This window comes from Argiope bruennichi, chromosome 8 (assembly GCF_947563725.1).
Source record: "Argiope bruennichi chromosome 8, qqArgBrue1.1, whole genome shotgun sequence".
Classification (NCBI taxonomy): domain Eukaryota; kingdom Metazoa; phylum Arthropoda; class Arachnida; order Araneae; family Araneidae; genus Argiope; species Argiope bruennichi.
This window is the reverse complement of record NC_079158.1, coordinates 52514822-52531427: the sequence shown is the minus strand read 5'-3', so window position 1 is coordinate 52531427 and position 16606 is coordinate 52514822. Positions and strand designations below refer to the sequence as shown.

The 16606-nt window shown below is 27.6% G+C and overlaps 1 protein-coding gene across 1 annotated transcript; it reads right to left on the bottom strand.

The window, feature by feature from the left end:
• Positions 1-1986: 1986 nt before the first annotated feature.
• On the bottom strand, positions 1987-16542 carry LOC129980563 (procathepsin L-like). Its single transcript, XM_056090918.1, has 9 exons — positions 16438-16542; positions 14242-14344; positions 12760-12909; positions 10609-10761; positions 8992-9115; positions 7892-7992; positions 6167-6324; positions 3814-3930; positions 1987-2300 (listed from the first exon to the last, which is right to left on the bottom strand). The coding sequence occupies exons 2-9, from the start codon at positions 14335-14337 to the stop codon at positions 2201-2203; spliced, it is 999 nt and encodes a 332-aa protein (XP_055946893.1). The 5' UTR covers positions 14338-14344; positions 16438-16542; the 3' UTR covers positions 1987-2200.
• Between the last annotated feature and the right edge of the window lie 64 nt (positions 16543-16606).

Below are 16606 nucleotides of genomic sequence, written 5' to 3'. Positions count from 1 at the left end.
AGTCCCGGTTTGGGAATGGTTGTTGTTCTATCTGTGAGATGTGTGAATGTGCCCTCTTGTAAAAAGGGGTTGTGCAAGCGGATGAGTAATGTGTGAGTAGCTGAGTCGTACTCTTGGCCCTAATTGGCGCTACTGAAAACACAAGAGACTCTCCTCCACCGGCTTAAATTGCTGCCTTCGTAACAGTGGGCTTGTCCATGGTAAGTGCCATAAGAAACAACAACAGGTATTAAAAAGAACTATGAAATGGGATGTCAAATGTTAAAATAGCTTAGTTAAGGTAGGAGTCAAAATATAAAATGTACAATAAAGATAAGGAAGAAAATGATCGGATTTCATTTCTTTAAGACGGCTTAAAACAATAACATTGAATTGAATTTTGAAATTCCTTGACATTTAATTTCTATAATTCTAGTAATTTTAACCTTGACAAAACTGAAATCAAATCTGAAAACAGAAAATCAAAATTTTTGAAACATTATACCGATGCATTTGAAAAATATTTATCTCATATATTAAGAATTTTAGGATAATTTACAAAAATTTTATTAATCCAATTTATGTTTGGAATAAGATTTAAATAATCGGACATTTTTATTACATTTGATTAGCAGTTTTATTTAAGGAAAGATTGTTTGTTTGTTATTTTTTTAAATATTTTGAAAAATCAGAATTTCTCATTCAGTATCAGGAGATTCGAGTTTGTACTGTTTATAACTCATCCAAAGCTTCTATGGAAAGACATAGTTTTATGTTTTTCAGACTAATTTAATCTAGATAATTCGAGTATATATTATGTTGGAATTTAAAAAAAAATCTGAATTGTCGAAAATTTTAATGTTACGATTAACGATCCTATGGATAAGTAGGTGGTATGTATATTTTTTTAGAGAGACTAAAATTCTAATCAACTAAGGCTTTTAGCTTTAAAGGGTATTAATTAGTTATTAAGTGACAGTAAGTTGAGGATATATTTTTTTTATCTTCGAGGGTAAGGAATTAGAAACAAATAAATTTCTCACTTCAGATGTCTTTTAATCGGATATGCGACTTTTAATCGGCTAATTCAAATATTGCGCTGATTTTGATTCATAAATTTTTGATAGTGTTGCTTATCAAAAGATGGCGCTGTAACACACAAATAAATCTTAAACAATCGTAAAATGCTTGCATATGGATGCTAGTGTACGTATTTTTTATGTTACTTAACGTAGGGCATTCATTCATCACTAACTCCTATCACTGAGTCTCCTGAATATGGTGCATTACCTCTTGAATGTGGTGGTGTATTATGTATGGTGTATATAATTATTTTAATTCAAACGGTTTGAATTAGAATTAGCGCGAAATTTTCCTCTGGGATCCGTTTAATCTCCTATTAGTATTAGAATATCGTCTATGATTTCAAAATATTTTGCCCATATCAGTTCAAAACTAAAAATTAAAAAAAAAGTTTTTATATCTGAATTATTTTTGTGGTTAAAGACGTCTTTTATGTGGCAATGCATTTAATTAACAGAATAATAAAAAAATTTTGATGTCATAAAAAAGTTTTGCATGCGATGTAAGTGAGTTGTATAGTTCATTTGAGATTTTATTGCAAAAGCATTATAAACATTTTTGATTCATAACAATTAGTAATATTAAAATTTTTATTTAAAAAATTATATTTGTTAGCATTTTATCTATTAAAAATCCTTCTTGAATATTTATCATCATCATATTTTGTTGAAGCTTTAAGTATTAAAAATCAATCTTTTCATCCTTTTTTATTTAAAAATCGTCCTTTGCTTTTGTTGCATATCAATTTCATTTTATTCTAATTATAATTATCAATAGAATTAGTTTTTGTGGTCCCAATAACTTGATTAATCAGGTTTTACTATGCACAGTTATTACGAAAGATAGAGTTTCAATTTAATGTACATTCATTTAGGAATCTCACTGTTATGTAAATATAGTGTAAAAAAGCACAAAGATAAATAATTATAAAAGAAAAATAATTTTATTAAGAACCAACATTATGCTTCTTCATTTCAATTTAAAAAAATACACCAAATACATTCACCAGTTCGCAACACATAAGATACATACACCATTTTACTCGAAAAAGATTGTCTTGTAAGAATTGAGGAAAAAAATTCGCATTAGTGATTGAATATTATCAGACATTTGCTGAAATTTTACATATTACATTTTTTCACATAAGAGGATAACTGGCTTTTGTGGCAATGCCGCATTTATTATTATTATTTCTGATCATTCTGATGTATCCCTTCTCTCCCCAACTGTCTCCCCAACTGGAAAATAAAACAAAATAATGAGAAGCAATTATTTCGATTATTAAAAAAAATGAAACAAAATAATTAGAAGCAATTATTTCTGTTCTTAAAAAATGAAATAAAATAATTAGAAGCAGCTATTTCTATTATTAAAAAATGAAACAAAAATAATTAGAAGCAGCTATTTTTATTCTTTAAAAAAAAAGATGAAAAGTCATCAGAAAGCTACAATTTATACCAAAATGAAAATATGAACCATAAAATGAATGGGAAAAAACATCACTTTCACAATAAGACCAGAATACCGTTCTCTTTTCCAATAAATTGAAGCTTCTGCAATTTTTGGTTTAATCGTCATTTGTATTCAATACTATGAAAATGGTCAAATATGATATGCAAGGAAAAATGCCATAATTCAAAACAATTCAAATATAATGCATCTAAAGCCGAAAATCTTAAAATATAATGCATCTAAAGCCGAAAATCGTTAAATATAATGCGTCTAAAGCCGAAAATCGTGAAATATAATGCATCTTTAAAGAAATATATATTGATATATATGCCCAATATCTGAGTTCTCTGAGGTAGGATGCTAAGATAATCTTACAAAATTCAATAATTAATTTATTTTACTAAATGTATGAGCATATTTTTTATAGCATAAAATAAACGCTCCATAATTATTTTTTTTCTTAAAAAGTATGTTAATTGTTCTTACCTAATGCTTGCTTAATAAGTGCTTTCAGTTTTATAAGACCAAGCAGATATTCTTTTATTCCGAAATAACAAATATTTTTAAATTTAGTCTTTAACTCTCTTTTATTCAAAATTAGGGCCCAAAATATTAGTAAATTTTGTACTTAATCTACGATTAAAGGCTTGTCAGAAAACACAAACATTTTTTGTACTATGTGAAACTATCCAGATGATTTATAAAGATTATCTCAATATCTACAGATGCCGATGAACTTAAACATTAGTAACAAAGTTCTTATTCGCAGAGATCAGTTTCAGTTTAATTACCTACATGTGACAAAGATTTCGCATTATGTGTATTTTTAAAATTATTTCAAGGGCTCATTCCTTTGAGCTATGTGGCGTCAAATTTCTTTTAGCATTCTTATTCAAGTTATCTTTTGCTTAGGGATATTTATGGATTAGCATCTTCTCTGTAAATTCTAAGTGATGAAGTGTGGACTCATCATTTTAAACAAGCGTCCCCTCCTAAATTATCTAGCATGGTTATCAATTTGGCTCTTTTTGAATTATATTTCATGGTGGTGATGAAAACCAAGTATATATTTTTTACTACTCACCTTCGAGTGATTGCTTCTAAAATGCTACATTGATATATAGTTTAAGTTATAAAATCACATGGCGTATTTCATTTACGCAGCTTCGGGCGTTTTAAATATACAGTTTGTTTCAAAAAGTGAAGAAAGTGTTTATTTTCATGAATATTGAACTAAACGTATACTTCCAGTTGCAAAGTTTCATTAAATAAGGTGAGCCAAAAATAATTTAAACGCACCTGTTTTTCACAATCCAGTAATCCTTTCCGTTTTCGGAGCCATATCCGACAGCAAGAACTCCATGAGACAGGTCTTCTTCGCCACCGTTGCAATCACGTGGACTATAAATTCCACTGCTGCAATAATAAGTCGTTTTTAGTAGCTGTTTTCTTTACATAAATTTAATTGCAAAGAATTTTTGTTATACAATACACTGATATCTCTGAAAAACAATTATTATTTTATAACCAAAAAAAAAAAAAAATGTAAAAATTAAAAAAAAATCAATAATAGATGCCTTAATATAGATATTCTATATTAAGGCATATATTCAAAAGGGATTAATATAGATATTCTATATTAAGGTATCTATTCAAAAGAGATTAATATAGATATTCTACATTAATCCCTTTTGGAAAAAAAATTAGTTACAGTCCTTATTTTTGAGCTATTAATGATTAAAGTTAATTTTGTATTCGATTTTTCATTTCTTCATGCAATAAAATTCTGAAATATTGTACAATTGTTTGTTTCTGATGATAATGAAATATTTTAATAATTTTAAAGCTGTGCTGATTATTTTCCTTTGGCATATTTAGTTGTTAATTTATTTTACAGAGGTGGCGCCATCTAGAGATTAATTTGAGAAATATTATTTTTAGATTTCATAATAACTATAGCCAAGATTTTTGAACTATATTAAAGACTTAAAATATCGAAAATCATAAAAATAAAATATTTTAAACAGTATTTCATCAGTAGAATAAAAAGTAAGGAAATATATATCTTTTTATTGAAAATTAAGCAGTCTTACATAGAATGCAAAATGTAATCATAAGACAGAAATACTTTGTTATTCAGTAAGAATTGAAATGTATTATAAATGGGATGGAATTTCCAATTTACTTAGAGAATTTTTATTAAAATCTTAATCTTTTATTTTTTTGTTTTAAGATTCATATCTTTAAACAAAAAATTAATCAGAGTAAAAAATTTAAAGTATTATAAAAACATAAGAATATAAACATTAATTCTTATGTTAGAAATATTAAGAAAAAAAAATATTTACAAATATAACAGAATATTAATTATATAATTTATATCGAATTAGAATATTTATTTTTAGAAATCTAAAATATTAACAGAGGATGATATTTTTCCACTTTGAAATTTTATGCGAATGTTTAGGATTTGTATGTAAATTGATGAATAGTCGGCCGAGTTGATATTGTAGTTTTGCGAAGGCATTAAAGCGTCAAAATGAGCGCATACAGAACACGCAAGTTAGGTATTTTCAATCGCAACGAAAGATGAAAATACACGAAAGCAATAAATAAAAAACTTAAACATGCTTTTGTCAATGAATTAAAAAGAAAAAATAATATTTTTGTTAAAAAAATCTGAAAGTTAAAATAAAAATCGTAATAACATAAAATACATAAAACTGACAACGAAGGTTATAAAGTTACCATGAATATTATAAAAAGAAAAGAAAAAAATACAAAGCATCCAATGCATAAAAATTAAAATGCATCATAAATGTGATTATGATTCTAATTTACCTAAATTTTTTATCTGCGTCTAACACTTTAAAATTTTTTGTTTTGACTTAAAAAGAGATTTTCGATAAAGAAACTATTTTTCTTTTTTAATTTACAATAAAAACTTTTTTTTTTAAAAAATTCCTTTCAATATTTATTATTTTTTTTTATAATTGTAAATAATTTTCCGTACTGATAAGCAGTTGCTTACTTACGAAGAAAATAAAAATGAAGATATATCTTTTAACATCAAATTACTTACTCATAATCCATGAAGTTACTGATAAGCACTTGATTATTTACGAAGAAAATAAAAATGAAGATATGTTTTATATCTTCTAACATCAAATTACTTACTCATAATTCCTGAAGCTACTGATAAGCACTTGATTATTTACGAAGAAAATAAAGATGAAGATATGTTTTATTTCTTCTCACATCAAATTACTTACTCATAATCCATGAAGCTATTGATAAGCACTTGCTTAGTTACGAAGAAAATAAAAATGAAGATATGTTTTATATCTTCTAACATCAAATTACTTACTCATAATCCATGAAGGTACTGATAAGTGCTTGCTTACTTACGAAGAAAACAAAGATGAAGATTTGTTTTATATCTTCTAACATCAAATTACTTACTCATAATCTCTGAAGCTACTGATAAGCATTTGATTATTTACGAAGAAAATAAAGATGAAGATATGTTTTATTTCTTCTAACATCAAATTACCTACTCATAATCCCTGAAGCTACTGATAAGCATTTGATTATTTACGAAGAAAATAAAAATGAAGATATGTTTTATATCTTCTAACATCAAATTACTTACTCATAATCCATGAAGTTACCGCTGGCATTTATAGCAACAGAAATGGGCCCAACGGTGGCGAGTGCTATCATCAGGGCTTTTTCGTCTCCTGAAGGAATATCAACATAACCAGTACAAGTAGCTCCAATACCAGATTTTTTGAAGTGACAACTATCCTCCTATCATAAAAAAATGACAAATAAATAAGGGGAAAAAAACATGAATTTTTGAGCATTATTAGCAAATATTTAGGTTAAATAACAGCAACAAAAATTGCCAAATTAGTTACAACATCATTATTGACGCATCGTTGATGAAGATACACGAAAAAAAAAAATCTACCGTATCTTAGAGCGATGCAATGTTTCTACCAAATTTAATAGAAAATGCTTTTTACAGATATGTTGGAGAAATTCAAATAAGTGAATTTAGAAGCTAATTAGAGTTCTAAAGGCAATAGATTAAATTTTTAAAATACCTATTGCTAAACGGCGTTTTAACTAATTTCTGGCATAGTGTAAACGAGTACTGATAGATGGCTCAATAATCTCCAGTAAGAAAGTGTAGATATTTAATGAGAAAATGAAGATAAAAGTACAGCTTCATACAATTTGTTTTAGCGTCTCGAGACAAGCACTTTTCAACTTAACTGAGGGGGGAGTACACAGAAAGATGAGCTGTTATTACACCTCCCAATGCCACGAATAATCTCAATTCACACTATTGCAAAATGTAAAAATCTCTTCCTTTAACTTCCCTCTCAGCCCCCCCCCTTTTATTGACTAATTAAATTCTTCCTGACGCATCTCAAAAGTACTGCTGTTTTAGTATCCGAGTCTTTAACTTAATTCACTCGTAACTAGTCCCCTGAAGCAATAGTCCATTTATTTTGCAATCCTTGTTCCATTGTAAAAATGATACATCTGTGAACGTGTGCTAATCTTTAAAGTTTATTTAAGAGCTTTTGAATCATTCCGTATTTTACATACCATGCAATTTCGTCAAGTAATCGTAATAATAAAAGTTTATCAAAGAGTCGTGGTGGTGTGATGATAGAGTGTCGGATTCGAGACAACAAAGGATTCCGGATTTGAGTCACGAATTCTTTGAAAATTCATCAATTATCCGATCTTGCTTGATTCTCCTAATTTACGCACTCTCCCACTGGTGAGGCGGAGAAGTAGCAAATGAGGAGGCCGTTTCGATTATTGCCTTCATTCTCTGCATGTAGTTATGAATAAATAAGACGTTCAATCTTAAATGTAATTAAGTTCCACGGAATTATCTAATTTAATTACTTGTAATTTCTCAGGAAAGGCATTACTTTCTTATCGTCACAAGTTTTTATAAGTTTCTTAAAGTAATAATGAGAAAAAAATACGGTTTCTTCTGAAAAGATATAGAAATCTCTTCAGCGTACATTAATTAATAAGAATCGAGCGCAATAATTTGGTGGCAATATTTCGACTTTGGGACCATAAGATTTGAGGCTTGAGGCTCGATGCCATTAAAGATTGGGTTTGCTGAAAACTGAACCTTTCAAGTATCATAAGATCTCATGTTAGCACGATGTGGGAATTTCGAGAACGGATATTGGTTCAGGACTCATCTTCGTCATCTGATAATATTCAAAATGCCGAGATTCGATTTTAAATTCGTCGCCTCGAGTGACGTAAATTGAATGCCTATTAAATTCAAATACAATTTTAAGCTTAAACAATCGAAAGAAAAGAAACTATTGATTACTCCATCTACGTATGGATAAGCCTTTTCAGTATCAATTCCATGGTTTTTCTTAACATATTGAAACGCTTGATCCATCCACCCACCATTACAACCATCATTGCCTGAAAAGCAAACAAATTCGTTAAGGAATAAATTGAGGAAGTAGTTTAATATGTGTGATATGCATAGATATTTGCATTATTAAAACTTTCCCAAAAGTAAATCATTTCTTATCACCTTAATATTTCTTATCACCACCTCATAACGCTTAAAATGAACTAATTTCCATTACATACTTGTCTGCATGACTTCCGGGCTAAAAGTTGCCGAAAGATGCGATAGTAAAAGTGGCAAAAGTAATAATTTTTTATTTTTATTTCATTTCATAAACATTCTTACACTGAAAGAACCATGCATGATTAAATTTAAATGTTATTACCATTTTAAATAGAATTTTTTAAAAATAAAATAATGTTTTATAATTATATTCTTATGAACATTTAATTAGATTACACTAATTGAGTAAAACCAAATATTCAGTTTTAGTCTTGTGCTAGCTTTCCAACGAGCCAACACAAGACAGTTTAAAAAAAAACACATTAGTGAGATATTAGAATATGCCTTTATCTGATTTAATTGTTTCTAAATGGAAATCGACATGGAACTGGTCTTATTTTCCACACATTTTGTTAATTAAATATTTGATATTTTAACATTGATATGATAATATTTCATAAGGTTAAATGATTAAACTTTGATGCTCATATTTAGATTAATCACGGATATAAAAAAGTTATGAGTTAAGTACTTTCTTCTTGTGAACAGTCAGTTATATTGCAGTCATTGAGGGAAACTAAACATTTTGTACTGGCTTTTCAATGAGCTAGTACAAAACAGTTTTTTTTTTACCATATTTGTGAGCTCAAATGTATATATCGTTATTTGCTTTAATTGTATCTAAATGGAAATCGATTTTGAACTGATTTTATTAATGTTAAATGATTAAACTTTGATGTTCATATTTAGATTAATCACGGATATAAAAAAGTTATGAGTTAATTACCTTCAAGTTATTAGTTATGAGTTAATTACCTTCAAGTTATTAGTTATGAGTTAATTACCTTCTGCTCTTGAACAGTCGATTAGATTTTGCTCACTGAGGGAAACTAGATTTCCTGTTTTTCTCTTGTGCTGGCCTTCCAATGAACCAGTGGCAGAAAATGCCCAGCAAGATCCACAGTGGCCCTTAAAAGGAAAATACTCAATATTTACAAAGATGTAAATTGAAATATTTTATACATGCATCAAAAATGTAACGAGCTTTGAAATAATTCAGAATATTAATATAACCCCACAAACATAGATGCATACAGACATATTTTTGAAAACTTTCAGCAAAATAAGAAATTAAATCTTATTTACTTTCAAAAAATTAATTAATATTTTGCTACTATATTTCACAAAGTTATTTATGTTGTTGCTATATATATTAATAGAAAATTGGGTTTTTTTTTCGTATTTGGTGGCGGGTTAAGTTTTGGGTAAAATATGATCCCGTTTAGTCACTTGCGCTGGTCGATTTGTCGATTAGAGTGGCAGTTCAGAGAGTATTTGAACTCAAAGGTTCTTCACCTCCACACCTAACAATGTTGTAATAGAATAATGTAACAGTTGCAACTTGCGCTAGCAAAAGACTCAGAGACGTGTGCCAAAACAATCCCTTAACTCACAGATGTACCATATAAAGTATCCGATACCATATAGAAATCAGAAAAAGATTTAAATCTTCTAAATGAATTGATTTTCGACCTAAAACTGCATTCCTGCAAAATGTGCAACAAAATTGCAAATACTCTCAATCGACGGGGCGTAAACATTTTTATTTCCCTGATAATTGCCTGCCGATATATACAATTTTGAGACAAAGCATTTCGACGCACGTGGTACGCAAGTGGTTGATGACTGTATTTAATTATTCTTTTGTTAAAAATTGAAACTCAAAAAAATAAAATAAGCATATTCTGATTAAGACATTGGATTTTTTTACCTACTCATACATGCTATCTCTATTCAACTTTATTTGTCCTTTTTCTTTTGCAAAAATCAGTAATTCAATTAAAAAAAACTCAATATTTGCCATTATTTATTTCAAAATGCATTGAAACAATTGAAATCTAACCTATTGCACTTATTTTGAATATTAAGCCTGAAAAATAATTATAATTACTATACATTCTATCGGAAATATTTAGTAAAATCAATCTGTCCTAAGAACGTTTAACAAATACAAATAAATAAAAGACAGTAGAGATAAGATTAATTTGGTTTACAGCGTTATGCATGTTAATAGAGAAAATAATGTGGCGAGATATTAATTAATGCATCTGTAGCGGTTACATAACTCTACTACCTTCTTTTTTGATACAACAGATGGCGCTACCTTACTAACATCAAGGTATATTTCCCATGATCCTTCTTGGGGGTCATTATTAGATTATAATGTAGTGAGGCCGTGTATTTTCGCGCTCGTGTTTGTCTTGTGGAGCTTAGAAAATAATTAAATAACTGTTTCTGAAACTCGTCTATTATTTTCATCTATTTCATAATGAAGTTTTAAAGAGCCTCATTCCTTACTACTGAACTACTGAGAATGAACGTCCTGTTAAGAATATTTTTTTAAATTAATGCTTATAGAGTTATTATTATTATTTACTATGCGAGCTATGGAATACACATACCTGATCTTTCACTCCAGTGACAAGTCCTTTTTCTCTCCAGTCTACTTTGTCAGGAACGTCAGCATTTAGGGGAGGAAGCCAGACGCTACCACTGCTTAAGAAATTCCCACTGCGTTTCAGGCAGTTCGCTTTGCTAGATAATTCTTCTTTGCTCTGCAAAATATAAAGATTTGTACATTAGATCTTGAATCGAAAGGAATTTAACGTAATAAAAGTTCGATTTATCCAAAAATTGAATTAAGGGGAAAAAAATGGATCTAAAAATGAAACGGGATAAGAAGATGGCGGTAAAGAATTATTCTTAATTTCTAATAAAAATATATGAATAATAAAAAAATTATATAATTCTATAGTATAATTATTAAAATTAAAAATTTTGATTATTAAAAATTATCTATTTTAATAATCTATAATTGACTAATTCGGCCAGTCCTAGGGTATGGATAGAACTGAATGACCGGACCGAATGATTACTGTTGAGACAACAACACTGGCGGGAACTGTGGTTGAATCCTAAGGGCCATCACCAGCCACGATACAACCCTTCCGGTGTCAAGTATGTCCTTTCATATGGGAGACTGCCAACTCTTATCTTTTCTGTACCCATCAAGATGGCGAGAATCAGCTACCATACCGGAAGTTTCCCATTTTCTTTTTTGAGGTGCACCCTTCTTAGTGGGTATGGTCATTTTAATAAAAATAAGTAAGTGATTTTCATTAATAAATAATACATAATACTTTGAATAAAACAGTTGTAAAACAAAATGGACTAAATATTCTCCAATGGACTAAATATACAGATAAAATCACTTGCGAAAATAATTCAAGGATAGGAATTCTTGTTCGATTCGATTTTGAACTGAATCGATTTTGACTTTCAATAAATAGTAGTTTTATATAGCGGGGCTATGATGAATTGTCTGTCTAAATTCATCTTCGAGAGAATTAAAATTTTTAAAAAAGCAAGCGAACAAAGAAGTTGTAATTCGATTATATTGAACAGAACTCATTTTTTTTACTGTTTCTTATCAATTTACCTTCAGTCGGGATTTACTAAGAAACGGAATATTATCAATATCTGGATTAAACTAGATTTTTATCCACTTCCTAATTTATCAAAATTGACGCGTCTGATATTACGGAATTCTTACGTGAGACAACTCGCCAGAGCCAGGTTGTAGAATCTCCATTTTTTTTAAATATATCATATGGCCTGATATGAAGTATGAAGTGACACATTGTACCAGCTGGTTAGAGATTCAGCTAGCATATTTTTTGCAAAATATTCACTTTAAGAGCTAACATTGAAAAACGGCAGTTCATATTTTTGATACACATTGATTCAAAATTAATGGCTTCTGAGAAATTAATGGCTTTTTTTTATCAGCTAATAAATTGCCCTCATTAGTAAAAAATATTACTCCTAATAATAAATATGTTAGTAAGTAAGAAAAAAAAATACTATGAAATATACAAATAAATTTCCCTCATAGTAAAAATAAACTATATAATTCGGTATGGAAAGAGTGTTTAGATAATATTAGGCAAAAATATCAATTGTTAATATCTATTAGAAATTATGGATGTTTAAATTAGATAACACTTCTATTAAATCCTTTAAATATAACATTTATAAATTGAGTTCCTCTTATCCTACAGAGTAAACTGAGCAGTTTTTTTTTACATACGCTCTTTACTTTTTTTCTGTAACAACATCGAAGAAATACAAAAACTTTGTTTGTTTTTAGAATGAATGGCTTTTGAAGATATTATTAAGAATAAATAATAAATATCTTTATCGATGAATTAAGTTAGAAATGTATTGCAACTAAGCATTATAATTAAATTTCACTTTGGTTATTTAAAAAAAATCATTTGAAGGAACTCACTCGATGCCAGACGAATCATTGCGCATAATATTACTTACTGTTGTGCTGTCACTTATTTATTTATGCGGCAAAATCCCAAAGAATTCCAAAATTAATCTCTCTTCGCTCATCAGGCATTTATCGGATGGGCATTGATTTACTTTTCTCGATCAGATAAATCATTATTATTTATTTTAAACAATTTTCCTTGCATAAGAATTAGTAATTCAGTAATCATAAAAATAACAAATATATATGTATGTAATATGAAATCATTTTTTACCATGTCTGAAAACATATTTATTCCTCTTTTGTAAGAATGAACTCCCAGATCAGCGTCCAAATTATGTCGAGTAATTTCAGCAATATTACTTTCCCATATAAGTCGACGAGCACTCTCTTCATATCGATTGTAGGACTTGTTGAATACTTTCTGTCAAAAGATGTGAATTTCATAAAAACAAACATTTCAGTGAAATTGAAAAAACCAAATATAAAATTATGCAATGCCAGAAATTATAAAAATGTTATAAAATTAATTTAAAACTTTGAATTTCAATAATTAATGTATACTCTTTTTAACACACGATAATAATTAAACTCTTCATCACTTCTTGAAAGATATTTTATTTATTAGCTGCATTAGAAAAATATATCTAAATGATTTTATAATTATTCTGGCCTGACATCATACTGTTAAAATTGTGATCAAAAACTTCATATCTGAATATTGTACATCCCATATTATTCAATATTGTACAATATATTCAATATTAAATACGTATTTTATTCCAGTGGAATATTCGAAGAAAATATTAAATATGTATGATATCCAGAACTTGAGCTTTTTTTATTATTATATAAAACAAGAAATTATTGCAGTCTTGCAGCTATATATTTAGGAGATCAGGGAAATTTGATAGCAAATGTGATTTGGTTTTTTTTAACAATGACTTTTATTTTGCATATTGGATTAATTTACCTTTGGCTGCCGATCTAACAAGAATGAAAATAAATAAATAAAAAATAAAATAATTATTATTTTTCAATAAAGGTTTAAGTTAGCATTTTATCAGAAAAGTTTTAATTTTTCATTGATCATTTTGTTAAAAATATAATCAAACACACACTTAGTGTTTCAAATATAATTAGTTTCTATCCATAAATTGCTTTCAGGAAATTGTTGTCTAAGTTTTGAGTTTTCAAAATGGTTCTCCAAAATTTATACTATCTATGCTTTTATTACGCGATTACAAGATATATTTGTTCAATATATAAATAGCAATCTAATTAATGAATATAATAATAATAAAAATCCTCGTAAACATTGTAATATTAGAATGTAGCAAACAACAACTTTTCCTTTACATATCGAATTTTAATTTATCTCTTGATAGAAAAAGTTCGGATTTCGAATATCGAAGAACTAAAAGACTTTTAACACAAGTTATTCTGCTATTAATTTGCAAATAAATATTAGCATACTTAAATAATAATGATAATACATATATAAACAATTATGATTCGTACATATATAAACAATTATGATTCATACATATATAAACAATGATAATATATAGATAATACATATATAAACAATTATGATTCATACGTATATAAACAATGATAATATATATGATAATACATTTATAAACAATTATGATTCATACGTATACAAACAATGATAATATATATGATAATACATATATAAACAATGATAATATATATGGTAATACATATATAAACAATTATGATTCAGTTTTACCTTAAAATGTTCCCAGTATTCGTTCAGTTCTGGATCAAAGGGGAAAGAAGCCCCAGCACAAGCAGCAAATAAATACGCAAATATTATAAGTTTCATTATTTATCTGAAAAGTTAATATTTCTAAATATAGAAAAATATTTGATAACGATATTTAAACAATATTTGACAACAATAAGATGTCAACAATATTTTGTTGACATTTTTATCAAAAGGATATAATATCTAAATTTAAATCTATCTGTGCTAATAATGAAGGAGAATGGCGCTTGTTAATTGTCTCCTTCATTATTATTTGTATAAATAATGGAGGAGAATGAACCGTTATTTGTAAAGCAGCCAAATTTGGCACAGATATACTTTGGAGTGAAGGAAAAGAAATTCGATTTAAATAGTTTTGAAATTATAAAAATTTCAATCACTTAAAAATTGAACAATATTTTGTCGATTTTCTTTTATAATTTTCTAAAATATTATTATACAAAGGATTTTTACACCATCAGAAAATTCGAAAAGATAACCTTTTATGTGAGTTAAAGTGCTTGTCATACACTTTTTATCTAAATTTAATAAAATTTCATAAAATGTTACCTGATATATTTTATTATAATATTTGTTAATTTCTGTAATGTGATTCAAATCATTTTCATTATTAATATAAATATTTTTCTTGGGTTTTTTTCCTTTAACTAAAAACCAAGGAATGAAAATTCGGATTATATTTTAAAATTCTTTGCTAATATTGGTATGAACTTTTGACTCTCTAATTTCATTTCATTCAGTAACTTGAGGAAACTAAACAAAACCTTCCATGATATTAAGTTTATTAGAAAATAAACCAGGTACAGTAAATGAATACAATTACTATTTTTACTGTTTTCTATAAGCCAGCCTTGTTGTTCGGTAATATAATTGTGCTATTTCATTTCAATGTTCTTACGACCATTTTGTGGGAAATAAGAAAATAAAATCAGAGCCCCATATATGATAACCTACATAATAAGACATGATGTACAAAATTACGATTTTCATGTTATTTTACATATGGTTTGACTGCATTAAAAAGAGGACTGCATATACATAAAGAGGAGAACAAGTGTAAGGTAACTAAAATAATGCTATTTATATTTTTATCAATTTGAACTTTAAAAATATCTGGCAGAAGTAACTATCGATATCAAGTTAATGCACAAGCTATTTAAAGAAAAGAAAATACTTAGAATGTTTCAAGTGAATCAGCTGATCACTCTTGGATGATTACTTAATAAATAAGTGATAACATCTTTAAAAAAGGTTAAAACTTTATTCTTTATGAGGAATTATTCTTTAAATGAAACTTTATTCTTTTTTATTATGAGGTTTTTAAAATTTATTTTAACAGCTATGCATATCTCTGTTTACTCCAAAACTAAAAAAAAGCTATGGGACTTATGGTTTATTAGAAAATCATTTTAACTTTTGAGATTATTATACTAATTAATTTTTATGTAAAGTTAAATAATTTTTTAATGACTTTGTAATTATTATTGCGCAGAAATAAGATTTGCCGAATTTTCACAGAATGAAATGCACGTAGCATTCATCGCTCATGTCAACGCGACTCCCACGCAATAAAAAAATATTCTGATAGATAAAATTCATTTATGTTAAATTGCTTCTTGTAAATATGTCTTGAAAATAAACTCCATTTCTTTTTCTTTCGCTCGTTTTATAGTATGTATTGAGTAACAAGAGGCCATAAACACGTTCGATATTCTACAATTATTGTGAAGAAACGTAATTGAGGATCTTTTGTAAATAAGATTTTAGAAAAGAAACGTAAATAAGATTTTAGATTTAGGATAAGAAACAGAATAAAAATGTAGGAAAACAGAAAGTATAGAAGTTGAAATTTTTCTTTCTTCAATTTATGTTGAAACTTTAGCAACCTATTCCAGATTAGTTATAATATTATTGACTTTTTAGTATTGAAAATTATTTACATCGACAAAAATACGACACATTAGACGTATAACTAACAATAAAAATGCAAATTACTTGTAAACGCATGATCGAAAGTTAATTTCATATTTGTTGAATATACACTCTATATTCTAAATATGGAAAATGACAAGGAATCTTATATATTAAGTATTACGCTTAAAAAACTTTTATACATCAATTGATAAAAAATATAAACGACAATCATAAAGTAATTACCTTAGTATTTTACTCAATCTGAGAGAAGGGAACAGTATATTTTGTGAGTTTTAGTAAATTGTGGGGAATTTATATAGAAAACCTTGCATGCAGGTAATATCGAAGGTCTTGTCATGAGTTTTAGATAAGGAAGAAATGCGTGTGAATTATAAGCACGTGAGGTGATCTT